Raw genomic sequence first — 23,716 nt, forward strand, 5'->3', positions numbered from 1 at the left:
TAAATAACTGAATGCTCATATATTTTATTACAAGTTGGACAAAAATAATAATTCTACAATAATTCACCATAATAATGATATTTATGATACTTTTCAGAAGTTATCACTGCTAAATGATTTTTGTAAAAATGACTTATTTTCGTATCAGTTAAATATTAAACAATTTTCAAAGTTTTTTTTTTTTAAATCATAATTCATTTTGTCGTTGTATGTTTGGTTGGAGCTTGAGTTGATAAAGTCAGTTTTTCTTAAAATATATTAAGAATTATTAGGTGGGGAAAAAGAAAAGAATAAATGAAAGCTCTGTATATTATATATATAATATGTCTAAAAATATTACAACACATTTATTTAGAATGATTAACACCAATACAAAACAAATAAATTTGAATTAATCACAACATGTTGCTACCTCCTATTTTTTCTACTGCAGTTGATAAATTTATTTGTCTTTTTTTTTTTTTTGGTGATATTTGTGTAAGGTATAATACCTGTTGTAGGTTCTTGTTCAGCATCAGGACATTGTGATGTAAAATAAAAATAGCCTATTCTCTCATAAACTTTGATCTAATTATGATTATATATTAATGTCAATTGCTTCATATCAAATTTGAGCATGCACCAAATTTTAGTGGGAAAGAATGAAGAGGCCCTTAAATAAAATAAGAATATGAATAAAAATATATTTTGGACCTCTTTTATTAGAATATATTTTAAAAAAAAAATTGGAATTGCTTTTTGAAATAAGATTTTTATTTTTGAATTTTATTTTAAATTTTTTATTTTTAAAACATAATAATATCTTCTAGCTGTTTTTCGGAATGTATTATTTCCAATTCTAAATTTTCATTTTTCAGAATAAAAATCATTTTTTGAAATTTAAAAATGTGTTGGTGCATGTCAAAACGGTTGATGTAAATATTAGTGTAGTAGTGGGGCAAGTCCTTTTTCTTCTGAGTTGAAATGGGACTCACGTGATCATTGGGCCTCTGCCTGTTTCTTCCTCTATCCTAACAAATTTCTTTCTGTACCCTAACAATTTTTTTCATGCACTCTATCATTTTCGAAGAAGACCGTTTTACCTACCTCTTTTAAAATTGATTTCTGATTAATCTTTCCGAAATATCTCAAGAACATATTTTCTAGAACACATTTTATTAATTCTGAATTTATCAATCTGGAAATCAAACAAATTATTCTAGAAAGAATATTTCGGAATGAATTTTTATATTTTGAATTTCCTACTCTGGAAATACTCTTTTGCTTATGAAACCGCTATTTTGGAAATACTTTTTCTTACAGAATCTCTATTCAATTGTGAAAGGATAATTTCGGTATTTTAAAGATAATGCAAGAAGAAAAATGAAAGAGTGCAAGAAGCAAAATGAGGAGTGCAGGAAGAAACTTACTGAGCCTCTTTGATGCTTATTTTTTATGGATACTAAAAGAGACAAAATTCTTCCTACAACTCCATATTTTCTTGTAACACCCATATTTTCAAAATTACTAAGTTTGCTTATTTCTAATTTTATAATTTGTCATGAAAGTTTTATATTCCAAATTTAGAATAAAAAAATTTACATAATGTATTATAGAATTTAAAATAAAAATTTTTCATTTTAAATTGAACAATCCATAATATAATTATAAATTATGATTTGTATTATGAATTATCATTCTATTTCGAATTATAAAATTTAAAATATAAATTTTGTAATACAAATTTTAGAATATAAAATATATTGATTTGTAAGCAATCCCATAATATAATTTTTTCTACTTAGATAATAAATAAAGATAAATGACTATTGTAATGGTGATACTGGACGTAAAAAGTATTGTGGCGGTGACAATAGAAATGAAGAGTACTGTGACGGCGTTGTGGAGTAGAGAGCTGCTGCAAAGAAGAAAGTTGAAGGTGAATATTGCTTCTAAGATAGGTGTTCAATAGAAAAGATGAGAAAAATATATTCAATTGCTCTTGTAACGCCGTTTCTCTTGGTGGCATGCACCGCCAGGCATTCTGATCTTTTCTACGTACAAATTTATTGTAAAAAACTTTGCAACTTACTTTTTCTTTTCATATATATTTTTATACTTATATTTTATTTTATTATTTTAAAAATATATAAGATAAAATATTTGTTATTTTTTTATTTTTAAAAACTAAATATAAAATTTAAATTTTTAAATTTAAAATTATGAATTATAAATTATGAATTAGGAAGTAATTGTAAACATAATTCAAATTATTATTTTTTCTTTAATTTTAAAAATTAATATTCTATTAATTGTTGGATTCAAAAAGAAAAAATAAAATAAACATGTAAAAAGAAGCAAAGTGAAATTATTTAAATTTAGAATAAAAATAAAAACGAAAAAGAATATATATATATATATATATATATATTCATGAAATTACTTTAACTACTAATTTTATTTATATCTTTTATACCTCTGTACATATATAAAGGAATTTCTCTTGTGATTTTTCTTAAAAAAATTAAAATTTGAATTTAAATTTTAAATTATGAAGTAATTGTAAACATAATTTAAAATGTTTTTCTTATTTATTTTTAAAAAATAATATTCTGTCAACCTAATTCAAAATTATAATTCGGATAAATAGGCATGACAATGCCAATGTTTCCGCTAGTATATAAAAAGAGGATTTCCCTCATTAATTATCATTTTTATTTTATTCTAATTTTATCTTTATCTTTATATTCTAATTGCACAGTTGCATCTTCTTTTCCAGTTCATCTTCACTTTTATCCCATCAAACACTTTTTTTTTTGTTTTCCATTTTCATATTCAAAATTCAAAATATGAAAAGTCGTAATTTCCTTCTAGAACCACGAAACTAACTAGTAAGTGTTGTTTTTCAATTATAAAGTAGAAGATGAAATGTAATGTCTGAATTTACTTTTTTTTATTCATTTATGTATGTATTTGACATGACATGATGACAATATTATTATTATTGTGAAGACACATACTGTCATAAGATACAGGAAGACAACAATTTAATCAAACTTTAAAAAAAAGAAATTATATCATAAAATATTTAAATGATATTTCGTTTTATTATTTTAGTAAATATTTAGAAGAGAGGGATAGTTGGCGTTTTTAATTGTTGATTATTTAAATTGGTTACATAATTAAAGTCTTTTATTGTGTTTGTCTGTCATTTCACACTTATTTTGATTATCTGTGTAAAACAAGGCACTAATATTTGTTAGAGAGTGAAATCATATTTTTCAATTATTTCTGTTTGGTGAATTCCAAGGAGGAAAAAGAGCACAACTTGAAGCAGTAAAAGTCTAAAATTAGAGGGTCAGTCAATAATAATAATGAGTTGAAAAGAGGTTGGACTTGGTGGGAAAAGGGGTGAAAGCTGAAAAGGAAATTGAAATGTTTCAAATTAAGCAACAAGACCCAAAAAACTGAAAAAATAGCAAAACAGCCCCAAAAGATATTTCAAAATCACCCAAAATTTGAAGTTGGTGTCCCCTTTCCCTTTTCCCTCTATTCTCTCCTTTGTATTTGTATAGTTCAGTTGTGTGGTTGCCGACGCAACGTCTCTCGCACAAACTCATCGCTCTTCACTTTCTCACTCCCACGGAGAACGCGAGAGAGATCGCAAATGCAAGACATTTTCGGATCAGTTCGCAGATCACTGGTATTCCGCGGTTCACCGGAGACCGAAGAGACCTCGCTCGGAGTCGGAGGAAGCCTCGTCGATAAGATCAGTTATTGTATCCGAACTTCCAGAGTCTTCTCCAAACCCTCGCCGCCGTCGCCGTCTATTCCTGTTGACGCCGCGCCTCCGATCCGATGGCGGAAAGGCGAGTTGATCGGATGTGGTGCCTTTGGCCAAGTCTACGTTGGAATGAATATCGATTCCGGAGAGCTTCTGGCGGTTAAACAGGTCAATTACTTTCTTCATCCTTTATTCGTTGCTGACTTCATCGTTAATTTATGCTTTCTCGTTTTATCTTCGTTTAGAATTGTTTTATTTTTTGGAGTTCAGTTATTAGCTTCTGCTTGTTTATTCTTTTTCTTGATTCTTTATCGGAATTGGCTTTGTTATGAGAGTCTTTCATTGCGATTCCCTATAATTTGAAATTATTGTGGTTATGGCTTTATCGCTTAAATTGATTTCGTTTTCTTGTCTGGTTTTTAGGTTTTGATTGCGGCGAATAGCGCTTCAAAGGAGAAGGCACAGGTTTGTGTTTTCATCAAGTTCCATTCGCAACTACTTCTGACTGTATCGACTAAAGCCATTTATTGGCAGTCAATCAATTGTTGTAACTTGTATATTATAGACGTTTGTTTGTTTGTTGTAACTTATAGATGTTTGATCTTTCCTTTTGTTAGTTGTTACATTTTTTTTTTTCACAGAAGGCATTACATTTTTTTTGTTCTATATATATTTTTCATCTGATTTTTTTTTTTTTTTTTTGCTGTTAGCTGTTACAATTGCTTTTCAGGAAAGGCATTACTATTTTATTTTGTTATATATGCCTTTTCCTCATGCGGTTCTTTGATTAATGTTTTGACATACTACTAACAGGCTCACATAAAAGAGCTAGAGGAAGAAGTTAAATTACTTAAAGACCTTTCACATCCAAACATTGTTGTGAGTATGATATTCTATGGATGAGAGATACTTTAGGAAAAATTAGTTCACACAGACCATCTCTTGACCGAATATATTTTTATGCTGCAGAGATATTTGGGTACAGTCAGAGAAGAGGACACCCTAAATATTCTCTTGGAGTTTGTTCCTGGTGGGTCCATATCATCCCTATTGGGGAAGTTTGGGGCTTTCCCTGAGGCTGTAAGTTTTAGTTACTGAGCTGGTATACTTTTTTTAATTAATTTTTTTATATGCAAATCAATTCCACTAATTCATTCAACAGGTAATAAGAACCTACACGAAGCAGCTACTAATTGGACTTGAGTACTTGCACAAAAATGGGATCATGCACAGAGACATTAAGGTGAATTATATTTCATTGATACTCATGTTATCTTGGCTCTTATCTGGTGGCTGATGTTCAAGTTATAATTAATTTCAGGGGGCCAATATTCTTGTAGATAATAAAGGGTGCATAAAACTTGCAGACTTTGGGGCATCCAAACAGGTCGTTGAGCTGGTAATCTCATTCTTATCTGTCGCTGTACTATTGTTTATACGGCTTTACATTTGTGAGGCTTCTTCTATTTGAAAAGTTGTTTAAGCAGTATTTTTTTTTATCTAGGCAACCATTTCCGGGGCAAAGTCCATGAAGGGTACTCCATATTGGATGGCTCCAGAAGTTATTCTCCAGACTGGGCATAGCTTGTAAGGACATTAACCGTCTAGACATATTTTAATATGTTATTATGTTATTAATATGCTTTAATTCGATTGAAAAACTGGAAGTTTCTTCTGGTCAGATATCACTTGGTGTGTAATTGTGATTGACTGTTTATGTGTGTACCATCCTGTGCGATGTTTTGTATATGAAGTTGTTTTACAACTTCCTGCCTTTAAAAATACAATGATGGTTTCTATAAGAAATAGAAATCTTTGCTTGAGATATTGAAGAAGTTAGTGGCCGGAATTTTCAGCAAGATACATAGGCTAACTATGCTTTTAAAGTTTGTAGTCCTAAGCAATTTGAAGCAGAGTTATTATTGCTTGCATCTTAGTTGTTGTGTCTTGTAGAAATAGTTGTATGTTTTAGATGAGTGACACGTACAAATTCAAGGTCACAGATTCTACCTTCGAAATTCTACTAGGAGATTCTTATACACTGTTCTTGGTGTAATTCTTGAATTTTTGTTTGTTTAGTTATTTTGTGCAAGTGTATAATATATCTTTTTGAAATGGTGTTTCATTTGATGCTAAATAAAAATGTTTTCATTTCAGCTCCGCTGACATATGGAGCGTGGGTTGTACTGTGATTGAGATGGCCACCGGAAAGCCTCCCTGGAGTCAGCAATACCAACAAGAGGTATCTCATTCTGACTCCTGAAATCCTGTTTGAGGTGCTCTCTGAATCTACTAAAAGAAAAAACTTTCAGGTTGCTGCTCTCTTCCATATTGGGACAACTAAGTCGCATCCGCCAATACCTGATCATCTCTCAGTTGCAGCAAAAGATTTTCTGCTAAAATGTTTGCAGAAGTACGTTACCTTAAATTTTCTTCTGCTTTTCTTGCATTACAAATTCTTAGTTTTAGTGTGTTTCATGTGATTAATACTTGTCTTAAAGTATATGATGGAAGATGATCAACTAAACATTATTAAGTTTTTCTTTTTTTGGTGGGTGAAGTGGGGTGTCAAGGGGGTCTGGGAGAAAGATCCCTCTGCACATTTCTATATTAAAAAATGACTTTTAACATTCAATGGTGTAGTCTGCATAAGAGAGAGAATATGCGCCTAGTATGCTTTCTTTTCAAAGGTTGTTTATCAGATTACAAAAATCATGTAAAATTATAATCCTTTTGTAGGGAACCAGTTTTGAGGTCATCGGCATCAGAACTGCTGCAGGTGATTCTTTAAGCATTTCTCTTTTATACTGTGCATATGAAGTATATAACATTTTGTGTGGCCATTTTAGTTAGACTCTACTTTTTTTTATTGTTGTTTGTTAATAGTGTTTTGCATGAAATATTTCAGCTCTCCCTAACATAATTTTAAGTTGTAATTGACTACAGCATCCCTTTGTAACTGGCGAACACATGAATTCTCTTACTCTGTCATCAAATGTCACGGTATGTAAAATTGTTGTGTGATATTTGAAATGCTATTGTATCTTTCTACAAACCAATTTTTAAGAAAAATCGCTTTCACTTCTGACAGGAAAATTTCATAGCTTCATCACCATCATGTGCTCCAAATGATGATTCCTTGTAAGTGTTGAATATTTCCTTCAAGGACTTGTAATATTTGGTAGTTATTTATGTGGAACATTTAAATGTTATATTTTTCCTGATGCTAGTGAATGGCAACATGGTTTTATTTAGCATTTTTTTTGTAATTTATGTAGCCTTTGCTCTTCAACAGTAAATCCTCTGGACTCGGGAAATAAACAATTGTGGGGAATGAGCAATGATGATGATGATGATATGTGTGTGATTGATGACAAAGAAGAGTTCTCGCAGAATGATGTTAATTACAAATCATTGATGTCAACTAATATTGAGGTGATTGCAGGTCCTTATTGTTTTATTTATTAAATATGAAATTAATGACTTCTCAGACACATTTTTTTTTTAATGAAGAGTTTCAACCCAATGTCTGATCCCTCTGATGATTGGGGGTGTAAATTTGATGCAAGTTCAGAACTGGAAAATCGAGAGGTCAATTTTGTCACAGATGAAAGTTACATGCCACCTGATCAGTCAGGGGATGATAAGGGGCAGACAGATTTTTCCTTTCCAGGTGTCCCATCTCTTTCAGAGGAAGATGATGAACTCACAGAGTCAAAAATCAAAGCTTTTTTAGATGAGAAGGTATTGCTTTACGTTGAAATCAAGTTTGTCGTTCTGCTGTAACTTCATCAATTTTTTTGTCTACTAACTGCAGTGTCATAATGGTGACTATACATTCATGACAGGCTCTTGAACTGAAAAAACTACAGACACCTTTATATGAAGAGTTTTACAACAGTTTAAATACATCTTGTTCTCCCAATGTTATTGACAGTACAAGTGATGATACCGCTTCTCGAAATTTTTTGAAATTACCCCCCAAAAGCAGGTCACCAAATCGAGTACCAATCAGCACTCCATCTAAAGCCGTCGATAATACTGGAAGTCCTGGAAGTAATGGCCAGTCCTCATCAACTGTTGGCCATGTAAATAACCATACTTCACAGGATATTCCAGCATCTCCCCTTAAAGGAATGTTAGTTGACTCTCAGCAGCAGCCTAGCCCAAGGTTTGTTTGCTTTTGCCTTGCTTAAACTTCAATTATTTTCAGAAATATAAAGTAATTTATGCACTGTATGTTGTAATTGCAGTCTAAGCTTTTCTGAGAGACAGAGGAAATGGAAAGAAGAACTCGACCAGGAGCTTGAGAGGAAGCGAGGTTCGAAATCTCTTTATTAAAATAACTAATAATTTCTATAATTCCTGGTTTTGGAACTGTCATTAACTTTGGCTGTATTAGTTAATTTGATCCTTAAGTTTAGTACATATTTAGTCAAGTTAATACCTAATATCATGTACTAAGTCAATTGATTAGTTAAATTGAAGTATCAAATTGACGATAATTGTCAAATATAGGAACTAAATTGACTAATTTGATGTGTTAATTTCAATAATCATATTAATTGATAAGTATCCAATTCACGAAGTTGTCAAATTTTGGTACTAGATTGACTAATTTGATAATGAAGGAAGCAAATTGACCGTGTCAATTTCAACAATCAAATTAATTGATAGTTATTTATTACAGTCAACAAAAACACCATTTTGTAATATCAGGGATCAAATTGAACAATGATGCTAGTTTTAAGGATGAAATTTGATAATGAAGGAATCAGATTGGCATTGTCAATTTCAAGAATCAAATTAATTGATAGTTCTTACAGTGAAACAAGACCGTCTTCCTTTTAATACCAGAGACCAAATTGACCATGATGCTAATGTTAAGGATCGAGTTTATAATTTACAACTCTCACTCAGTTTGACTGTTTATGTAAGCGAGAGACATGAGCAGAGAATTCAAAGCTGTCATTGTCTTTCACAGTTGAAAATATACTTCAGATGATGAATGCTAACGGCTCTCTCACATTCTTTCTAAAACTCCCTTCGTACTTTATTCTTAACATAATATGCTAGTCGAATTTGGTATGGTTCAATTTACAAGTTGCTTTGGACAAATATTGCAGAAATGATGCGTCAGGCTGGCATGGGCGGAAAGACATCTTCACCAAAGGATCGAGCTCTACATCGGCAGAGGGAACGAACAAGATTTGCTTCTCCCAACAAATAAGAAACTCGTTTGAGCCTTCATAATGCCTTGACTACTGGGATTGAAAACACGTGTTACCGCAGTTTTGCTGGGTTCGTTAATGTTATATATCCAATTTGGCCTTTTTGCCCTAAATTTTTTTTCACATGCCAATCTTTGTCGTATTGCTGTGCCATGTAAAGCTTTTTATACATGCGTTGCTTTGAAATTTTTTGCTTTTCTTTGGGGTTTTAGAGATGCATGGCCGTCAACTTTATGCCCTCTTTGTATTATGAAAATAGAAATAATCAAAACTATGTGGCACAAGATTGCCTATGAATCTGTTGCCACTTGTCTATCTTTTTCCCCTGCTAATTGTTTTTCAATGGTAATTTGTGAACTGATTTTACTCCTACAGTACGAAATTATTCTATTGATTATAGGAAACTTCTCACAGGTATAACTAGAACTATTATTTAGAATCGTCAATTTCTATAGAATAGAACATAATTAATTTGTTGAGTGTTTATAATTAAGTGAACTAGTTTGTTGGTTACAGGACTTGAACACTCAATCGGGCCTTACACCTATTGCATGTAATTTTATTTTTTTTTGCATTTTTTACTACTACAGGTGATGCATACAGGTTAAAGTGTTTCTTTTTTTTCCATAATTCTCTTTTGATACTTCTCATATATTTCAGAATGGAATTTTCAGAATATAAAAAATGCATCTGAAAAGGTTAATCAGGAATGCATGACTGGTGACTGGGTGTTTGGAATCTATCTATTAAAGAAAAAAGACAACAATATCATTTTAATATTTCTGGCATAAATATAACACAAAGAAGAAGCGAGAAGACACATTTCACAAAATCACAAATCACAAATCACTTAATCAACAAATGTGTCTAGTTAAAACAACTTCATATTTTGACTGATTTTTCATTATTATAGTTGGAGACAGTATGTCCTGCTTGCTTAATTAAATGTACCTTGCTAAGCTGCAAATTTGAACTAAATAAAGTTTAAGTAGTCTAATTACATGCTTTAGTGTTGGCCAACAAAAGCCGTAGATTTAGACTAGAGAAAGCTTAACTAAACAGGGCAATACAAGGTTGTCATTAATATATCTATTCGTACAATAATTTGTATAATAATAATTTCTGTACCTTGATATCATTATTGTCCCAAAAAAATTAACATTCATTACATTCTTCCTGCTTTTCTTTCTTTCTTAATTACAAAATTTATAGTATCTGAACTAGTCATGTGCGAAAGAATATGCCAAAAGATCGGAAAGCTGAAAAAATCTTACACAGAAATGCAAATTTTAATAAGATACGTTTATAGAAGACAAATAAAACTAATTAAGTGTTAAAAGCAGAATTATAAAATGGAAAATCAATTTATAAAGGATAAATAAAAGATTTAATATGATGTGATAGGCATAATAGACCCATTAACATGTGATATAAATAGACAAAGTATTTAGTTGAATAGTTTTATGAGTGATTAATATAAGGATTGACTTAAGTTTCATAAAATTCATGTATGTACTCCATACCAAGAGGTCGGTAATTCTAGAAACACTAATGATCGACAGAAGGGAGTTGACAAGGAAAAGGAGGAACAAGAGAAAGGAGAAACGAAAGAGGCAAGGTAAAGACGAATTTTAAAGACAGTCTCTCTCATAAAGTTTGTATAAGTACAAAAAGTTTGTACTTGTATAAACTTTATGAAGAGAATGTTTTTAAAATTCGTTCTTGCTTTTACCTTTCTCGTTCCTCTTTATCCACTCTTCTTAGTCACTCGTGTTTCTGAAATCACTCTTGGATTAGAGATTTTTTGAAATTGAAGTAAATCTTTGTATTAATCAGTTATATTAAATCTTTCACTAACGCTTTCCTTATTTTTTAAGACTTATCGGCTTTCCGGCCTTTTGGCATGCCTTTCGTCCCTTCGACAAGAATGACTAGTTCAATTTTGAAGTTATAACTTATTTCTTTATTTAAAAAATAATAAAATCCCTTCGGACGTTTGAGATAACTGACATCATCAAAGGTTTAAAAAATAGCATATCAAAGAATTGCTAAACTGGAACATTATATATATATATATATATATATATCAATTTTTTGGAGCAGGGATTTTCGCAGAGGATGCTGGTCGTTGTTTCACTCCATTTACTATTCCATCACTTTGCGGTGCATTTTTCTTTCTCTTCAATGGTGAAAGAAATCTGGTTGCCAATCTTGAAGGAGAGAAAGATCGACATAATTTTGATGTAAGCGATCCCTTTGAAGAACACTTTCTCAAATTTACTACCCCGTCAATTTTTTGTTCAGTTTTCTTGCTCTTTAGTGCCGAGGAAGCTAAGAATCTTGTTGCCACTCTAGTAGAAGAGAAAGGTGGAACCCATCTCTTTGGAGAACTCTTGCTCAAACTCGTAGTTGTTGGTCTTGCAAGTGAAGAGGAAATAGACACAGTTGATGGGTTTTTGACTTTGCCTTGAAATTGAGAAGCTTTTTCAGGTGGGGACTTGATCAAGCACTTGTGTTGTGTTCCCATGTTTCTTGATATGACAGGAGCCTCTGTCTTGAAAAACTGTTTTTGCCTTGAAAAATGTGTAGACAAGAATAAAGGGTTGGTGAATATCACTGTCTTGCTACTATTGCTTCCACATGCTCTATTCTTGGTAGATACCTTCTTTGCTAAACACTTTATATTATTCTCTTTCTCAAACTCTGCAGCTTTTGGAGGAGAAACCTTGAAGTTGATCCTAGAACGAGCCCGTTGAGGTGGCGGGGAATCAGAAAGTACTTTCATCTGTTTCTCTTTCCTCCTTCTATCATGGAGCTGTGTCTTTTCAGGCTCAACTTTCTGATTTGACAGTTGGGACAGTGGAGTTTGTGGGTCCTTGGTGGCCTTTTTCTTACTCACAGCTGATACTATTTCTCTGGCAAATTGACTTGCCTGTAAAATTTCTCCAACAGTCTCATCAACAAGCATTGCAGGCAATGACATTTGCCTCCATTCTTCACCTGCATAAACATTTGTTCTTACATATAAACATGAATGCTTGCACATGATGTAAATTGACAATGATTTGGAAAACTTACTAGGTGGAGATCTTCTTGCTACATCATGCTTGCTCCTTCAAAAATATGAATAGTAATCAAATTTACGAGTTCCATACAGATTTCATCATTTTAGATACAGTTTTCAAATTAATTATTATAAAAGTTTATAGCTAACACCATATGTTCCAATATCTAATGAGAAATTCTAAGATACACAAAGGAGTGAATATCATATGGAAATTAGTTCTATCTAATATTAGAGAGTGATGAAATGTTCACAATCATGCACTATATTATTAGAACTGAACTGAGAAATAAATAGAATGCAAGCAAAACCAAAATTTACCTAATCAGTGATTCTTGCTTCCACCTTAAACTGGTTTTGAGATGACCTTTGGTGCTTCCAGGGCTGAGACTTACCCCTGAGATCACCTTCGTTCCACCGGCCACAGTGTACTGAAGTTCTTGTAGTCGAACCATGCACTTATCTACCTTCAACCACCCACCACAACAATTCACTTTTAGGGAATCTCAGCAAAAAAATAATCAACAAAACAAAAAAAAATGAGAAACGTGGATTAATGTATCACCTTGTTGAGTGTTTCTCTGATTAGAACAGGATTCAGAGCTAACATTTTACTTTGTTTTGTTGAGGTTCTACCAATCATCTTTGGGAAACGGGTTTCAAAGTTTCAAATCGTAAGCTTAATTCACTTCACGCTCTCTTTCAAACCAATGCCAAATTCTCCTCTCCTTCGCAACGGTCAAGAACCAATCCGCAGGAAACGTTTACGTTACGACTGTTACTCAACAATTCTGTTTTATTTTTAAAAACAATAAATCACGTTACTGTTTTCAACTCAATCTTCTTATCTGGGAGAATAGAAAACACTTAAAAATCGTTGCATTACAATAAATGACCATTTTAATTCTCAATATTAAAAAGTACTTTAAAACTAGTACCATGGATCATTTCACTTCTTAACGTTATGGTTCTGGTATTTTTTCTTTTAACTTTGATCTTTTTAGAACTCAAATCATGTAATAATTATAAAATTTTTAAATTAATAATCATTATTGTTAAGATTCACATATCTGGAAATCCCCTAGAGATAAAAATATTCATTTTCTAAAAGTAAATGTAAATCTCACATAATCTTTCTTTATATCTCTTTTAAATAAAACAAAAAAAATAAATTATAGCTCTCTGTTAAATAAAACAAAAAAAATGTGAAAGACCTTATTTTAATAAATAACATATAAATAAAAAAGGTTTAAGGCATCAGTCCAAATATTATTTAAAGATTGAATAGTAGAACATATATTATCTACAGAATCAACATTTGCAAGAAGCAAAATAAACAAAAGATGCGCTTTAAACATAAAGGCACAAAGAAAATATATTTTGTAGTTTTATTGTATATTTAAAGTACTTCTCATGTACTTTATTTTGCATGAATGATTAAATTCTCTATTTTTAACTAATCTGACATCTAAATTACTATTTTTATAATATCTATTTGTGTAAGTACTATTTTTTTTTGTTAATTTTTTCTGCTTAGGATTCTTTATCTGGATATTTTTTTCTAAATGGATATACAATTTGTTGCATTTGAAGTTTCTTACTATTTTATATGATTTTTTTTGGAAATAAGATACAACATTCGTAATTGGTTTTATTATTATAACTTTTACTCATAATCAATATCTATCTATTTATCAATAAGTGCTTTTAAGTCGATTAAAGAGACGGTTATTATTTTATGTTTAAGTTCACTATGGAAGTATGAAAATACGAAGGATTAATTCTTTGCTAAGAAGTTATATTATTTTAGAATTAATATAATCACTAATAATTGATTGTTTAATGGAGATAAATAATCAATCCATTTTTTTTATTTAATCTTGCTAATTACGTTGCTTTAATTATTTTTTATTCTATTTATTACGTTTTTAATTATATTTTTAAAACAAATATTTTTCTTTTTTACATTTTACATGTTTGATAGATTATTAATAATATTTTATAAAATTAAACCCAAAATTAAACGAAACTCTAACTGCATTTCCTTTTAATTGTTAAATATTTTGATTTGATGTATTGGACAATTCAAACATTAAATTTACGCAGTTAGATTCTAGAATCACAGTTTTATTTACTATTTACATTCATGTTGGTGTTAGTTCTAAGGTTTAGGATAATTCTTAATTTAATTTTAGTAAAATTGAACATATTTTTGGTAGATTCCTAGTATGGGTTTTTCTTTCTACACCCCATAAGATTGTACCCATACTCTTTTGTGAAAAAATGAAAATACCTCAGCATATATGTTGCAGTGCCGTTGAAGATGTAAGTATTTGAGATATATTTTTGTTATGTGGTTTTGTTTGCAATTTGGTTTTCTAATCACACAATACATCTCAAATTCAAATTGTACAATTTGTAGTGTATATATTAATTTTAAATAAATTATTATTATTATTATTATTATTATTATTATTATTATTATTATAGATCAGAGGTGAATTATCATTTCAAGTGCAAACTAGATAGATTTCGATGACGATTTTCCGTGGAAGAGATCGGGAACATGTTATCATCGTTGCCACTATATATTGGAGGAGAACATGAGAAAATTGGAGAAGAATTTTCTAGAGGACCTACTAATATCTCGTTGTTATAGAGTTACGCTAACCATGTGACTTGTAGACTATGAGAGGACGAGGATTGATGGAAACTGAAGTTAGTCTCTCGCGGACAGAAGCTCAGTAAGTTTGGGATCCCTCATCCATAAATTGAAGTCACGGTATAAGATTGAGTTGTTGTCATTATACAACCTTAGCTATGAGACCGCTAATAAATGTCTCATATAAGCCTTTGCTGAGAGGTGACACCACAACACATTCCTTAGGTTCATAATAGTGGCACATAAGGGTGGACAAAAAATCCAAATTACAAAATCCAATCCATAATTATCAAAATCCATATTAGTTTTAATCCATTTAAATGGATTTATCTCAAATTCAAATCCATATTTTTGGATTTTAAATCCAATACATTTAATTGGATATGGATTAGATTGGATACATTTTTAGATTATGGATTAGATTGGATACATTTTTAGATTTTCCAAATTGCATTTTGGGTTGGATTTAGACTTGGCCTGATCCAAGTTGAGCCAAGACAATTCGGGCCCAGGTTGAGCAAAGTCGGCCCAAGTCCACGTCGAGCTGAGTCGTCCGAGTCCAAGTCAAATCGAGTCGATATGGACCAAAGTCGAGCCAAGACATTTTGGGTCAAAGTCGAGTCGAATCAACCCTGGGCCAAGTTGAGCTGAGTAGCGATATTGAGTCGACCTGAGTCAGCCGGGGTCGATATTGAGCCGAGTTGGCCTATGCCAATGTCTAGATGAGCCGGTCCAGGCCCATGTCGAGCTGAGTCTTTCAGGTCCGATATTGAGTCGAGTGGGCCCGGGTCTATATCCAGACGACCAGGCCAAAGCTAATGTCGAGTTGAATGAGCCCAGGTTGATGTCGAGTCGAATAGGTCCAGGTCGATGACGAGCCGAGCAGGCCCGGGTGAATATCAAGCCGAGCGAGCCCGAGCCCATGTCGAGTTGAGTGGGCCCAAGCCCATGTCTAGTTGAGTACTCTCAGGCCCATGTTGAGCTGAGTACTCTCAGGCCCATGTTGAGCTGAGTACTCTCAGGCCCATGTTGAGCTGAGCAGGCTCGAGCCAAAGTCAAGTCGAGCAAGGTCGAGCCGATGTTGAGCCAAGCGGGCCCAAACTAATGTCGACACGAGCGGGCCAGGGTCGATGTTGACCCGAGCAGGGCCGAGTTGATGTCGAGTCGAACGAGCCCGGGCCGAGGCCGATGTCTAGTTGTCCGGGCCCGGGTCGATGTCGAGTCGTCAGGCCCGAATCGATGTTGAGCCAAGCGAGCCCGGGCCAAGGTTGAGTCGTCCGGGCTCAGGCCGATGTTTAGTCGTCCGGGACTGAGCCGATGTTTAGTTGTCCGGGACTGGGCCGATATGAAGCGGAGCATGCACGAGCTGATGTTGGGCCGATGTCAAGCCGAGCGGGCCCAAACCAATGTCGAGTTGAACGGGCCCGAACCGATGTTGGCCGAGCGGGCCCGGGCCAATGTTGAGCCGAGCGGGCCTAGTGCGATGTCGAGTTGAGATGGCCCTGCCCGATGTCGATTTGAGCAGGCCTGGGTCGATGTCGAGTCGTCCGGGCCCGAGCCGGTGTCTACTCAAGTGGGCTTGGTATGATGTTGAGTCGTCCAGGCCCGGGTCGATGTCAAGTCGTTCGACCCTGAACCGATGTCAAGCCGTCCGGGCCCTCACCGATGTTGAGCGGAGCGGGCCCGGGCTGATGTTGGGACAAGCGGAATCGGGCCGATGTCGAGCCGAGCAGGCCTAGTCCGATGTCGAGTTGAGCGGGCCCGTGTCGATGTCGATTCGAGCGGGTCTAGGACGATGTCGATTCAACCGAGCTCGAGTCGATGTTGAGTCGTTCGGGCCCGAACCAGTGTCGAGTCGTTTGGTCCCCAGCCGGTGTCGAGCCGAGTGGCCCTGGGCTGATGTCGAGTCGTTCGGACTTGAACCAATGTCGAGTCGTCCAGGCCTGGGCAAGTCGAGCTGAGTAGCGATATTGAGTCGACCTGAGTCGGGCAGGGCCGATATTGAGCCGAGTTGGCCCATGCCAATGTCTAGCTGAGTCTTTCAGGTCCGATATTGAGTCGAGCGGGCCCGGGGGTCTATATCCAAACGACCGGGCCAAAGCTAATGTCGAGCCGAGCGAGCCCAGGTCGATGTCGAGCCGAGCAGGTCCAGGTCGATGTCGAGCCAAGGAGGCCCGGGTGAATGTCGAGTCAAGCGTACCCAGGTCGAAGTCAAGCCGAGCGAGCTCGAGCCCATGTCGAGTTGAGTGGGCCCAGGCCCATGTCGAGTGGAGTGGGTCCAGGCCCATATCGAGCTAAGCAGCCTCGAGCTAAAGTCAACTTGAGTTGGAGATAGCTTAGGCACTTATAATAGAATTGGATCAAGGTTCTATGTTTCAAGAACTCACCAAGACTTGCACCAAACACCAAACTCATATGGAGGAGCCACCTTTTGTCAATTGAATCGAACAAACTAAGTAAAAATGCAATTGCACCGATTGAAATGCTCAAAAAAACAGAAATGCACCGAACAATTAAGCTAGAATTAAAGAAGAAACAACTAAGAACAACAAAAGAAATAAGAACCGAAACAAAACTAGAAAATAGGCTGAAATGCCGAACCAAAAAGGAAGCTAAACATGTTTTAGGAATTGCATATGAATATGGAGATGAAAGAAAGAAGAACTTATGGAGATGGATGCTTTGGTTTGTTGTTCACGCCACTTAGAGGATGAAGACTCCAAGATGAGTGAGCTAATGCCGCCACTTGAGAGAACCAAACACACTCAAGATAAGACAAGGTGAAGGAGAAGCAAGCTCTCACAAATTCTCTCTCAAATTGAGTAGAGTTTCTCTAATACTAATTTCTTATTTGAATTTTACAAGAGCCCACACCTCTATTTATAGTGTGAGGGTGCTGGAAAATAGGTGGGAAAATTCAAATAAACTCATTTGAAATTCCCACAAAAAACAAGTCACATGGGAGGTGTGACCTTTTTCTATTATGACACCTCCTAGAAGCTACACCTACACCTACTCTCCTAAGTCACATGGATAATGTGACTTTATTTTAGATTTTCACACTTCTTTATTTAATATCCACACCTCCTACAAGAGTAAATCAAATGATGCTCTTTTATTTAATGCTTGGCCTTGCCCCTCATGGGATGGACTTGGGCTTGTTGGGCTTTGACCTTCTTGGACTTGGGCTTGGGCTTTGGGCTTTTGGGCTTGGGCCTCATATTTATTTTATGTCTTCTTTTAATTTTGAGAAGACTAGAAGGAAGAACTTCAAATGTGAAGGCGAATGTCCTCTTCCTTCATTAATAAAAGCCTCCTTTATTTGATTCTCATCATACTCCTCGAGTTTGAGAGAATTCGTCCACGAATTCTGAATCCCTGCATATAACGAAGTCAGTTTATTTTTACAATTAAAAGTGGAAGAAAAAGGCAAACATGACTTAGCATTTGTAAACAATGGGATTTCAGAAAATGAGGTTCTATAAATCGACCAAGTTGGAAAAATTTGTTTGGGAATAATGATATATTTTGGAAAAAGACCTCTTAAATGGTGAAACCCATTAGGAGGTAAGAAAAAATCATCCCTAACATTTTTTAACCAAGTTGGTGTTGAAATAGGAACCTTGGGTAATGAAAAAGATAAAGAAGAAGAAGACCTTGGAGGTTCCTTTTGAGGCATAGCATGAGTCAACATGTTGGATTTAGTGGGCAAAGTGGTGTGACTCGGTTTAGTACTTACTTCTTTTTCTTTCTCATTTTCTCTTTTAGTTTTCATTTTTATTTGGTCCCCATGAACCTCCTTGGGAGAGAGGGGTTTTAAGATAACCTTACGCCCTTGGAAGGAAAAAGACATTGTATTGGATAGGCCATCATGTAAAACATGTCTATCATATTGCCAAGGCCTTCCTAAAAGAAGATGAGTTGCTTCCATGGGCACAACATCACATAAAACCTCATCTTTATACTTTCCTATTGCAAAGTTAATGAGGACTTGTTTATCAGCCATGATTTCACCTTTGGTACTTAACCATTGCAATTTATAAGGCTTGGTATGAGTGATAGTGGGTAAGGCTAACTTCTCCACAACTCTTGTACTAGCCACATTAATGCAACTACCCCCATCAATAATCAAGGAACATAACTTGTTGTTGATAAGACATCGGGTGTGAAAAATATTTTCTCTTTGAGCATCATCCAAAGATTTTGGAATTGTTCCCAACATACGCCTTATCATCAATAAGTCACCTTCACAAGGACTTTCACTCTCAATTTCACTTGATGGCTTAGAAGGTGAAGAATGCCTAGAGGAATTGGAATCATGTTCACTAACTACTACCCATTATGCACAAACATATTTCTTTTTGAAGGGCAATTAGAAGCTATGTGACCATATCCCATACATTTAAAACATTTCTTGCTAGACGATTTGATGGGTGAGATATGAGTAGAAGTAGAAGACTTAGACTCTTTAGGTGTGAAAGAAGAATCCTTAGAAGGAAGGTTTGAAAAAGATTTTTTATTTTTTCAAGAGTTGTTGTAGTAACCATCATTGGGAGAGTTTTTAAAAGCAATTTTCTTAGCAATTTGGGCTTCAACCTTCATTGCAAGGTGAACCAAAGATCCCAAAGATGAATACTTTTGAAGTTCAACAACATCTTGAATATCCTTTCTTAGGCCACTTACAAACCTAGCTATCATAGCTTCCTCACTTTCTTTCAAATTAACTTTAAGTAAAAGCGTTTCTAACTCCTTGTAGTAAGCATCCACACTTAGCGTGCCTTGTTGAAACCGTTGGAGTTTCAACATGAGGTCTTTCCTAAAGTGTGGTGGCACAAACCTACGGAGCATTTGAACCTTTAAAGAGTTCCAAGAGTCCATGGGAGGACCCTTGTGATAGATAATGTCCTTTACAACACCATGCCACCATTTCATGGCATAATCACTAAATTCTAAGGTGGCTAGCTTATATTTGTGCTCATCTAAGATCTCATGGAGGTAAAAAATTTGTTCACATTTAGCCTCCCAATCTAGATACACATTAGGATCACTATCCCCATTGAAACTAGGAATTTTCACCGAAGGTAGCTTGGCCTTTGCATCACGGTAGTAGCCATCTTCACGTTTATCTTCATGAGCATAAGGTGGTCTATATCCATGAAAGTTGGGTTGAGGTCTCCTTCTTCTATGTTCTTCTTCACGTCCATGATCATTGGAAGAGCCTCTTGATGAAGGTCTATGAGAATGCCGTGAACCATGGTGAGAATGAGACGGTCTAGCTTGCTGCACTTCAAGGCTGTGCAATCTTTCCTCCAACCGTCTAATAGCTTCAGCTTGTTGTGTAATAACTTCATCCTTTTGTGTAAGTGTTCGATTGGCCTCCTTTAAATCACCAAGGACAAAAGCTTTGCTAGGAGGATGCTGGTTGTAATACTCATCACTGGAATAAGCAGCCATTTGGAAAAGAAAACAGCAAACAACAAAACAGCAAACAAAGTTAGCTAAAAAATTGTGGAACCAATTGCCGAAGTGAAGTGGTCACTGGAAATCACTCTCAAAGAAAGAATACTCTCTACACCAAGCTTATCTTGAGGCCTTAGTAATCCTCAAATGAAAAATGCCAAAGCAAGAGCACACAATCTTCAAAGCACTTCACCACAAAACCAAGGAATAATGAAAGACAAGAAAGAAAAGGTATAAGCAATAAAAGGCTATAACAAAAGGAATACTATATGTATGACAAACTCAAAGAGTAATGAATAAAAGACAAGCAAGAAAATAAGGTACTCAATGAAAAAGAAGGCACACAAAAGATACCTAAAGAAAAGTACTAGAGTAGATGAAGAAAACAAAAACAAGCTATTGGAAAATATTTTTTTATGCAAACTGTGCTTGATGTTCACTGATTTAACTGGAATGATATAAAGCGAACTGGATTATGAAATTTTAACCACAGAAAGTTTAAGATCTTAGCTCAACAATGACACTGGAATTACGCAAAAACAATAAGCCAATTAATTGAGATAAATTTTTCAAAATCACTGCCAGATTACTGTATTTTTTTTCGACAGAATTGCACACTTTTTGTTTTTGATTTATCATTTTTTTTGTACTTTGAATTTTGAAGTACTTCTTTTTTCTACTCTTTTATAACACTTTGAAGAACACAAATCCAGAATTTCAGAAATTTCCAGTGCGTAAATCAATTGCAATAAATCGAAACAGTAAGCACGTTTTCAGTAAAACAGAGAAATCCTAACAGAAATGAAAAACAGTATGAGTGATAGGAACTTGTATAGATCTAAAATACAAGTATGAACTCAATACTAAAACAGAAAATGCACAAAGGATCAAGTATCAAACTCAGAAACTGTATTACACCAAAACAAGAAACAAAAAATTCAATAAAAGTACTACAAGAAGTGATGACAATCATGGAAAAACATGACTATGACAAAACTTGTATGGATTCAAAAAAGGAAAATACACAAACACATGATAGGCACAATTAAGAAAACAGCAACAAAACTCAAAATAAGCCTAAAAATAGAAAGATAAACAACAAGAATTAAAGAGCTCTTGAATTTAAGTGCAACACAACTCAAAATTAAACAAGAACACACCTAAACTCTAGATACCACATGATATGAATCCAATAGCAAAGAAGAGATGATTCTTTTACATTCTATGGACTCAACTTGAGTTGGAGATAGCTTATGCACTTATAATAGAATTGGATCAAGGTTCTATGTTTCAAGAACTCACCAAGACTTGCACCAAACACCAAACTCATATGAAGGAGCCATCTTTTGTCAATTGAACCGAACAAACTAAGTAAAAATGCAATTGCACCGATTGAAATGCTAAAAAAAACAGAAATGCACCGAACAATTAAGCTAGAATTGAAGAAGAAACAACTAAGAACAACAAAAGAAATAAGAACCGAAACAAAACTAGCAAATAAGCTGAAATGCCGAACCAAAAAGGAAGCTAAACATGTTTTAGGAATTGCATATGAATATGGAGATGAAAGAAAGAAGAACTTATGGAGATGGATGCTTTGGTTTGTTGTTCACGCCACTTAGAGGATGAAGACTCCAAGATGAGTGAGCTAATGCCGCCACTTGAGAGAACCAAACACACTCAAGATAAGGCAAGGTGAAGGAAAAGCAAGCTCTCACAAATTCTCTCTCAAATTGAGTAGAGTTTCTCTAATACTAATTTCTACAAGAGCCCACACCTCTATTTATAGTGTGAGGGTGCTGGAAAATAGGTGGGAAAATTCAAATAAACTCATTTGAAATTCCCACAAAAAACAAGTCACATGGGAGGTGTGACCTTTTTCTACTATGACACCTCTTAGAAACTACACCTACACCTACTCTCCTAACTCACATGGATAATGTGACTTTATTTTAGATTTTCACACTTCTTTATTTAATATCCGCACCTCCTACAAGAGTAAATCAAATGATGCTCTTTTATTTAATGCTTGGCCCTGCCCCTCATGGGATGGACTTGGGCTTTGGGCTTGGGCCTCATATTTATTTTATGTCTTCTTTTAATTTTGAGAAGACTAGAAGGAAGAACTTCAAATGTGAAGGCGAATGTCCTCTTCATTAATAAAAGCCTCATTTATTTGATTCTCATCACCAGGCCCATGTCGAGTGGAGTGGGCCCAGGCCAATATCGAGTTGAGCAGGCTCGAGCCAAAGTCAAGTCGAGCAAGGCCGGGTCGATGTCGAGCCAAGCGGGCCCAGACTAATGTTGAGACGAGCGGGCTCGGGCCCAGACTAATGTTGATCTGAGCAGGCCCAAGCCGATGTCGAGTCGTACGAATCCGAATCGATGTTGATCCGAGCGAGCCCGGGCCGAGGCCGATGTCGAGTTGTCCGGGCCCGGGTAGATGTTGAGTCGTCGAGCCCAAATCGATGTTGAGCCAAGCGAGTTCGGGCCGATGTCGAGTTGTCTGGGCTTGAATCGATGTGGAGTCGTGCGGGCCCAGGCCAAGCCGATGTTTAGTCGTTCGGGACTGCGCCGATGTTTAGTCGTCCGAGACTGGGCCGATGTCGAGTTGAGCGGGCCTAGTCCGATGTCGAGTTGAGCGAGCCTAGTCCGATGTCGAGTTGAGCGGGCCTAGTCCGATGTCGAGTTTAGCGGGCCCGTGCCGATGTTAATTCGAGCGGGCCTGGGTCAACGTCGAGTCGTTCGGGCTCGAACCGGTGTTGAGTCATCCGTGCCCGAGCCGGTGTCGAGCCGAGTGGGCCTGGGCTGATGACGAGCCGTTCGGACCTGAACCGATGTCGAGTTGTGCGGGCCCGGGCCACGTCAAGCTGAGTAGCGATATTGAGTCGACCTGAGTCGGGCGAGGTCGATATTGAGCCGAGTTGGCCCATGCCAATGTCTAGGCGAGCCATTCCAGGCCCATGTCGAGTTGAGTCTTTCAGGTCCGATATTGAGTCGAGTGGGCTCGGGTCTATATGCAGATGACCAGGGCAAAGCTAATGTCGAGCCGAGCGAGCCCATGTCGATGTCGAGCTGAGTAGGTCCAGGTCGATGTCGAGCCGAGCAGGCTCGGACGAATGTCGAGTCAAGCGTACCCAGGCCGACGTCAAGTCGAGCGAGCCCGAGCCCATGTCGAGTTGAGTGGGTCCATGCCCATGTCGAGTGGAGTGGGTCCAGGCCCATATCGAGCTAAGCAGCCTCGAGCTAAAGTCAAGTCGAGCAAGGCCGAACCAATGTCGAGCCAATCGGGCCTAGACTAATGTCGAGACGAGCGGGCCCGGGTCTTGACCTGAGCAGGCCCGAGACGATGTCGAGTCGTACGGGCTCGAATCAATGTTGAGCCGAGCGAGCCCGGGCCGAGGCCGATGTCGAGTTGATCGGGTCCGGGTCGATATCGAGCCAAGCGAGCCCGGACCGAGGTCGAGTCGTCCGAGCTCGGGCCGATGTCGAGTTGTCCGGGCCCGGGCCGATGTTTAGTCGTCCGGGATTGGGCC

The 23,716-nt window shown here is 36.0% G+C and overlaps 2 protein-coding genes across 4 annotated transcripts; one reads left to right on the top strand and one right to left on the bottom strand.

The window, feature by feature from the left end:
- Window positions 1-3,489: 3,489 nt before the first annotated feature.
- Window positions 3,490-9,366, top strand: NP2 (NPK1-related protein kinase 2). Of its 3 annotated transcripts, none has more exons than XR_016521585.1 (17): window positions 3,490-3,931; window positions 4,187-4,228; window positions 4,577-4,642; window positions 4,733-4,843; window positions 4,926-5,006; window positions 5,085-5,162; window positions 5,268-5,350; window positions 5,921-6,005; window positions 6,076-6,176; window positions 6,503-6,542; window positions 6,710-6,766; window positions 6,855-6,904; window positions 7,059-7,198; window positions 7,277-7,507; window positions 7,612-7,934; window positions 8,017-8,084; window positions 8,890-9,366. XR_016521585.1 is itself a non-coding variant. In XM_068639477.2 (17 exons), the coding sequence occupies exons 1-17, from the start codon at window positions 3,647-3,649 to the stop codon at window positions 8,991-8,993; spliced, it is 1,962 nt and encodes a 653-aa protein (XP_068495578.1). In that variant the 5' UTR covers window positions 3,504-3,646; the 3' UTR covers window positions 8,994-9,366. The 3 variants fall into 3 exon arrangements, 2 of the variants coding, with proteins under 2 accessions (XP_068495578.1, XP_090159697.1); XM_068639477.2 differs by having other exon boundaries at window positions 3,504-3,931; window positions 7,042-7,198; XM_090303571.1 differs by lacking the exon at window positions 4,577-4,642 and having other exon boundaries at window positions 3,509-3,931; window positions 7,042-7,198.
- A 1,630-nt stretch (window positions 9,367-10,996) lies between these two features.
- LOC137833103 (microtubule-binding protein TANGLED) lies at window positions 10,997-13,052 on the bottom strand. Its single transcript, XM_068641475.2, has 4 exons — window positions 12,624-13,052; window positions 12,380-12,525; window positions 12,073-12,107; window positions 10,997-11,994 (listed from the first exon to the last, which is right to left on the bottom strand). Exons 1-4 carry the CDS (start codon window positions 12,699-12,701, stop codon window positions 11,081-11,083), a joined length of 1,173 nt encoding a protein of 390 aa, XP_068497576.1. The 5' UTR covers window positions 12,702-13,052; the 3' UTR covers window positions 10,997-11,080.
- Window positions 13,053-23,716: the final 10,664 nt, after the last annotated feature.

Source organism: Phaseolus vulgaris, chromosome 6 (assembly GCF_051622355.1).
Source record: "Phaseolus vulgaris cultivar YP4 chromosome 6, ASM5162235v1, whole genome shotgun sequence".
Classification (NCBI taxonomy): domain Eukaryota; kingdom Viridiplantae; phylum Streptophyta; class Magnoliopsida; order Fabales; family Fabaceae; genus Phaseolus; species Phaseolus vulgaris.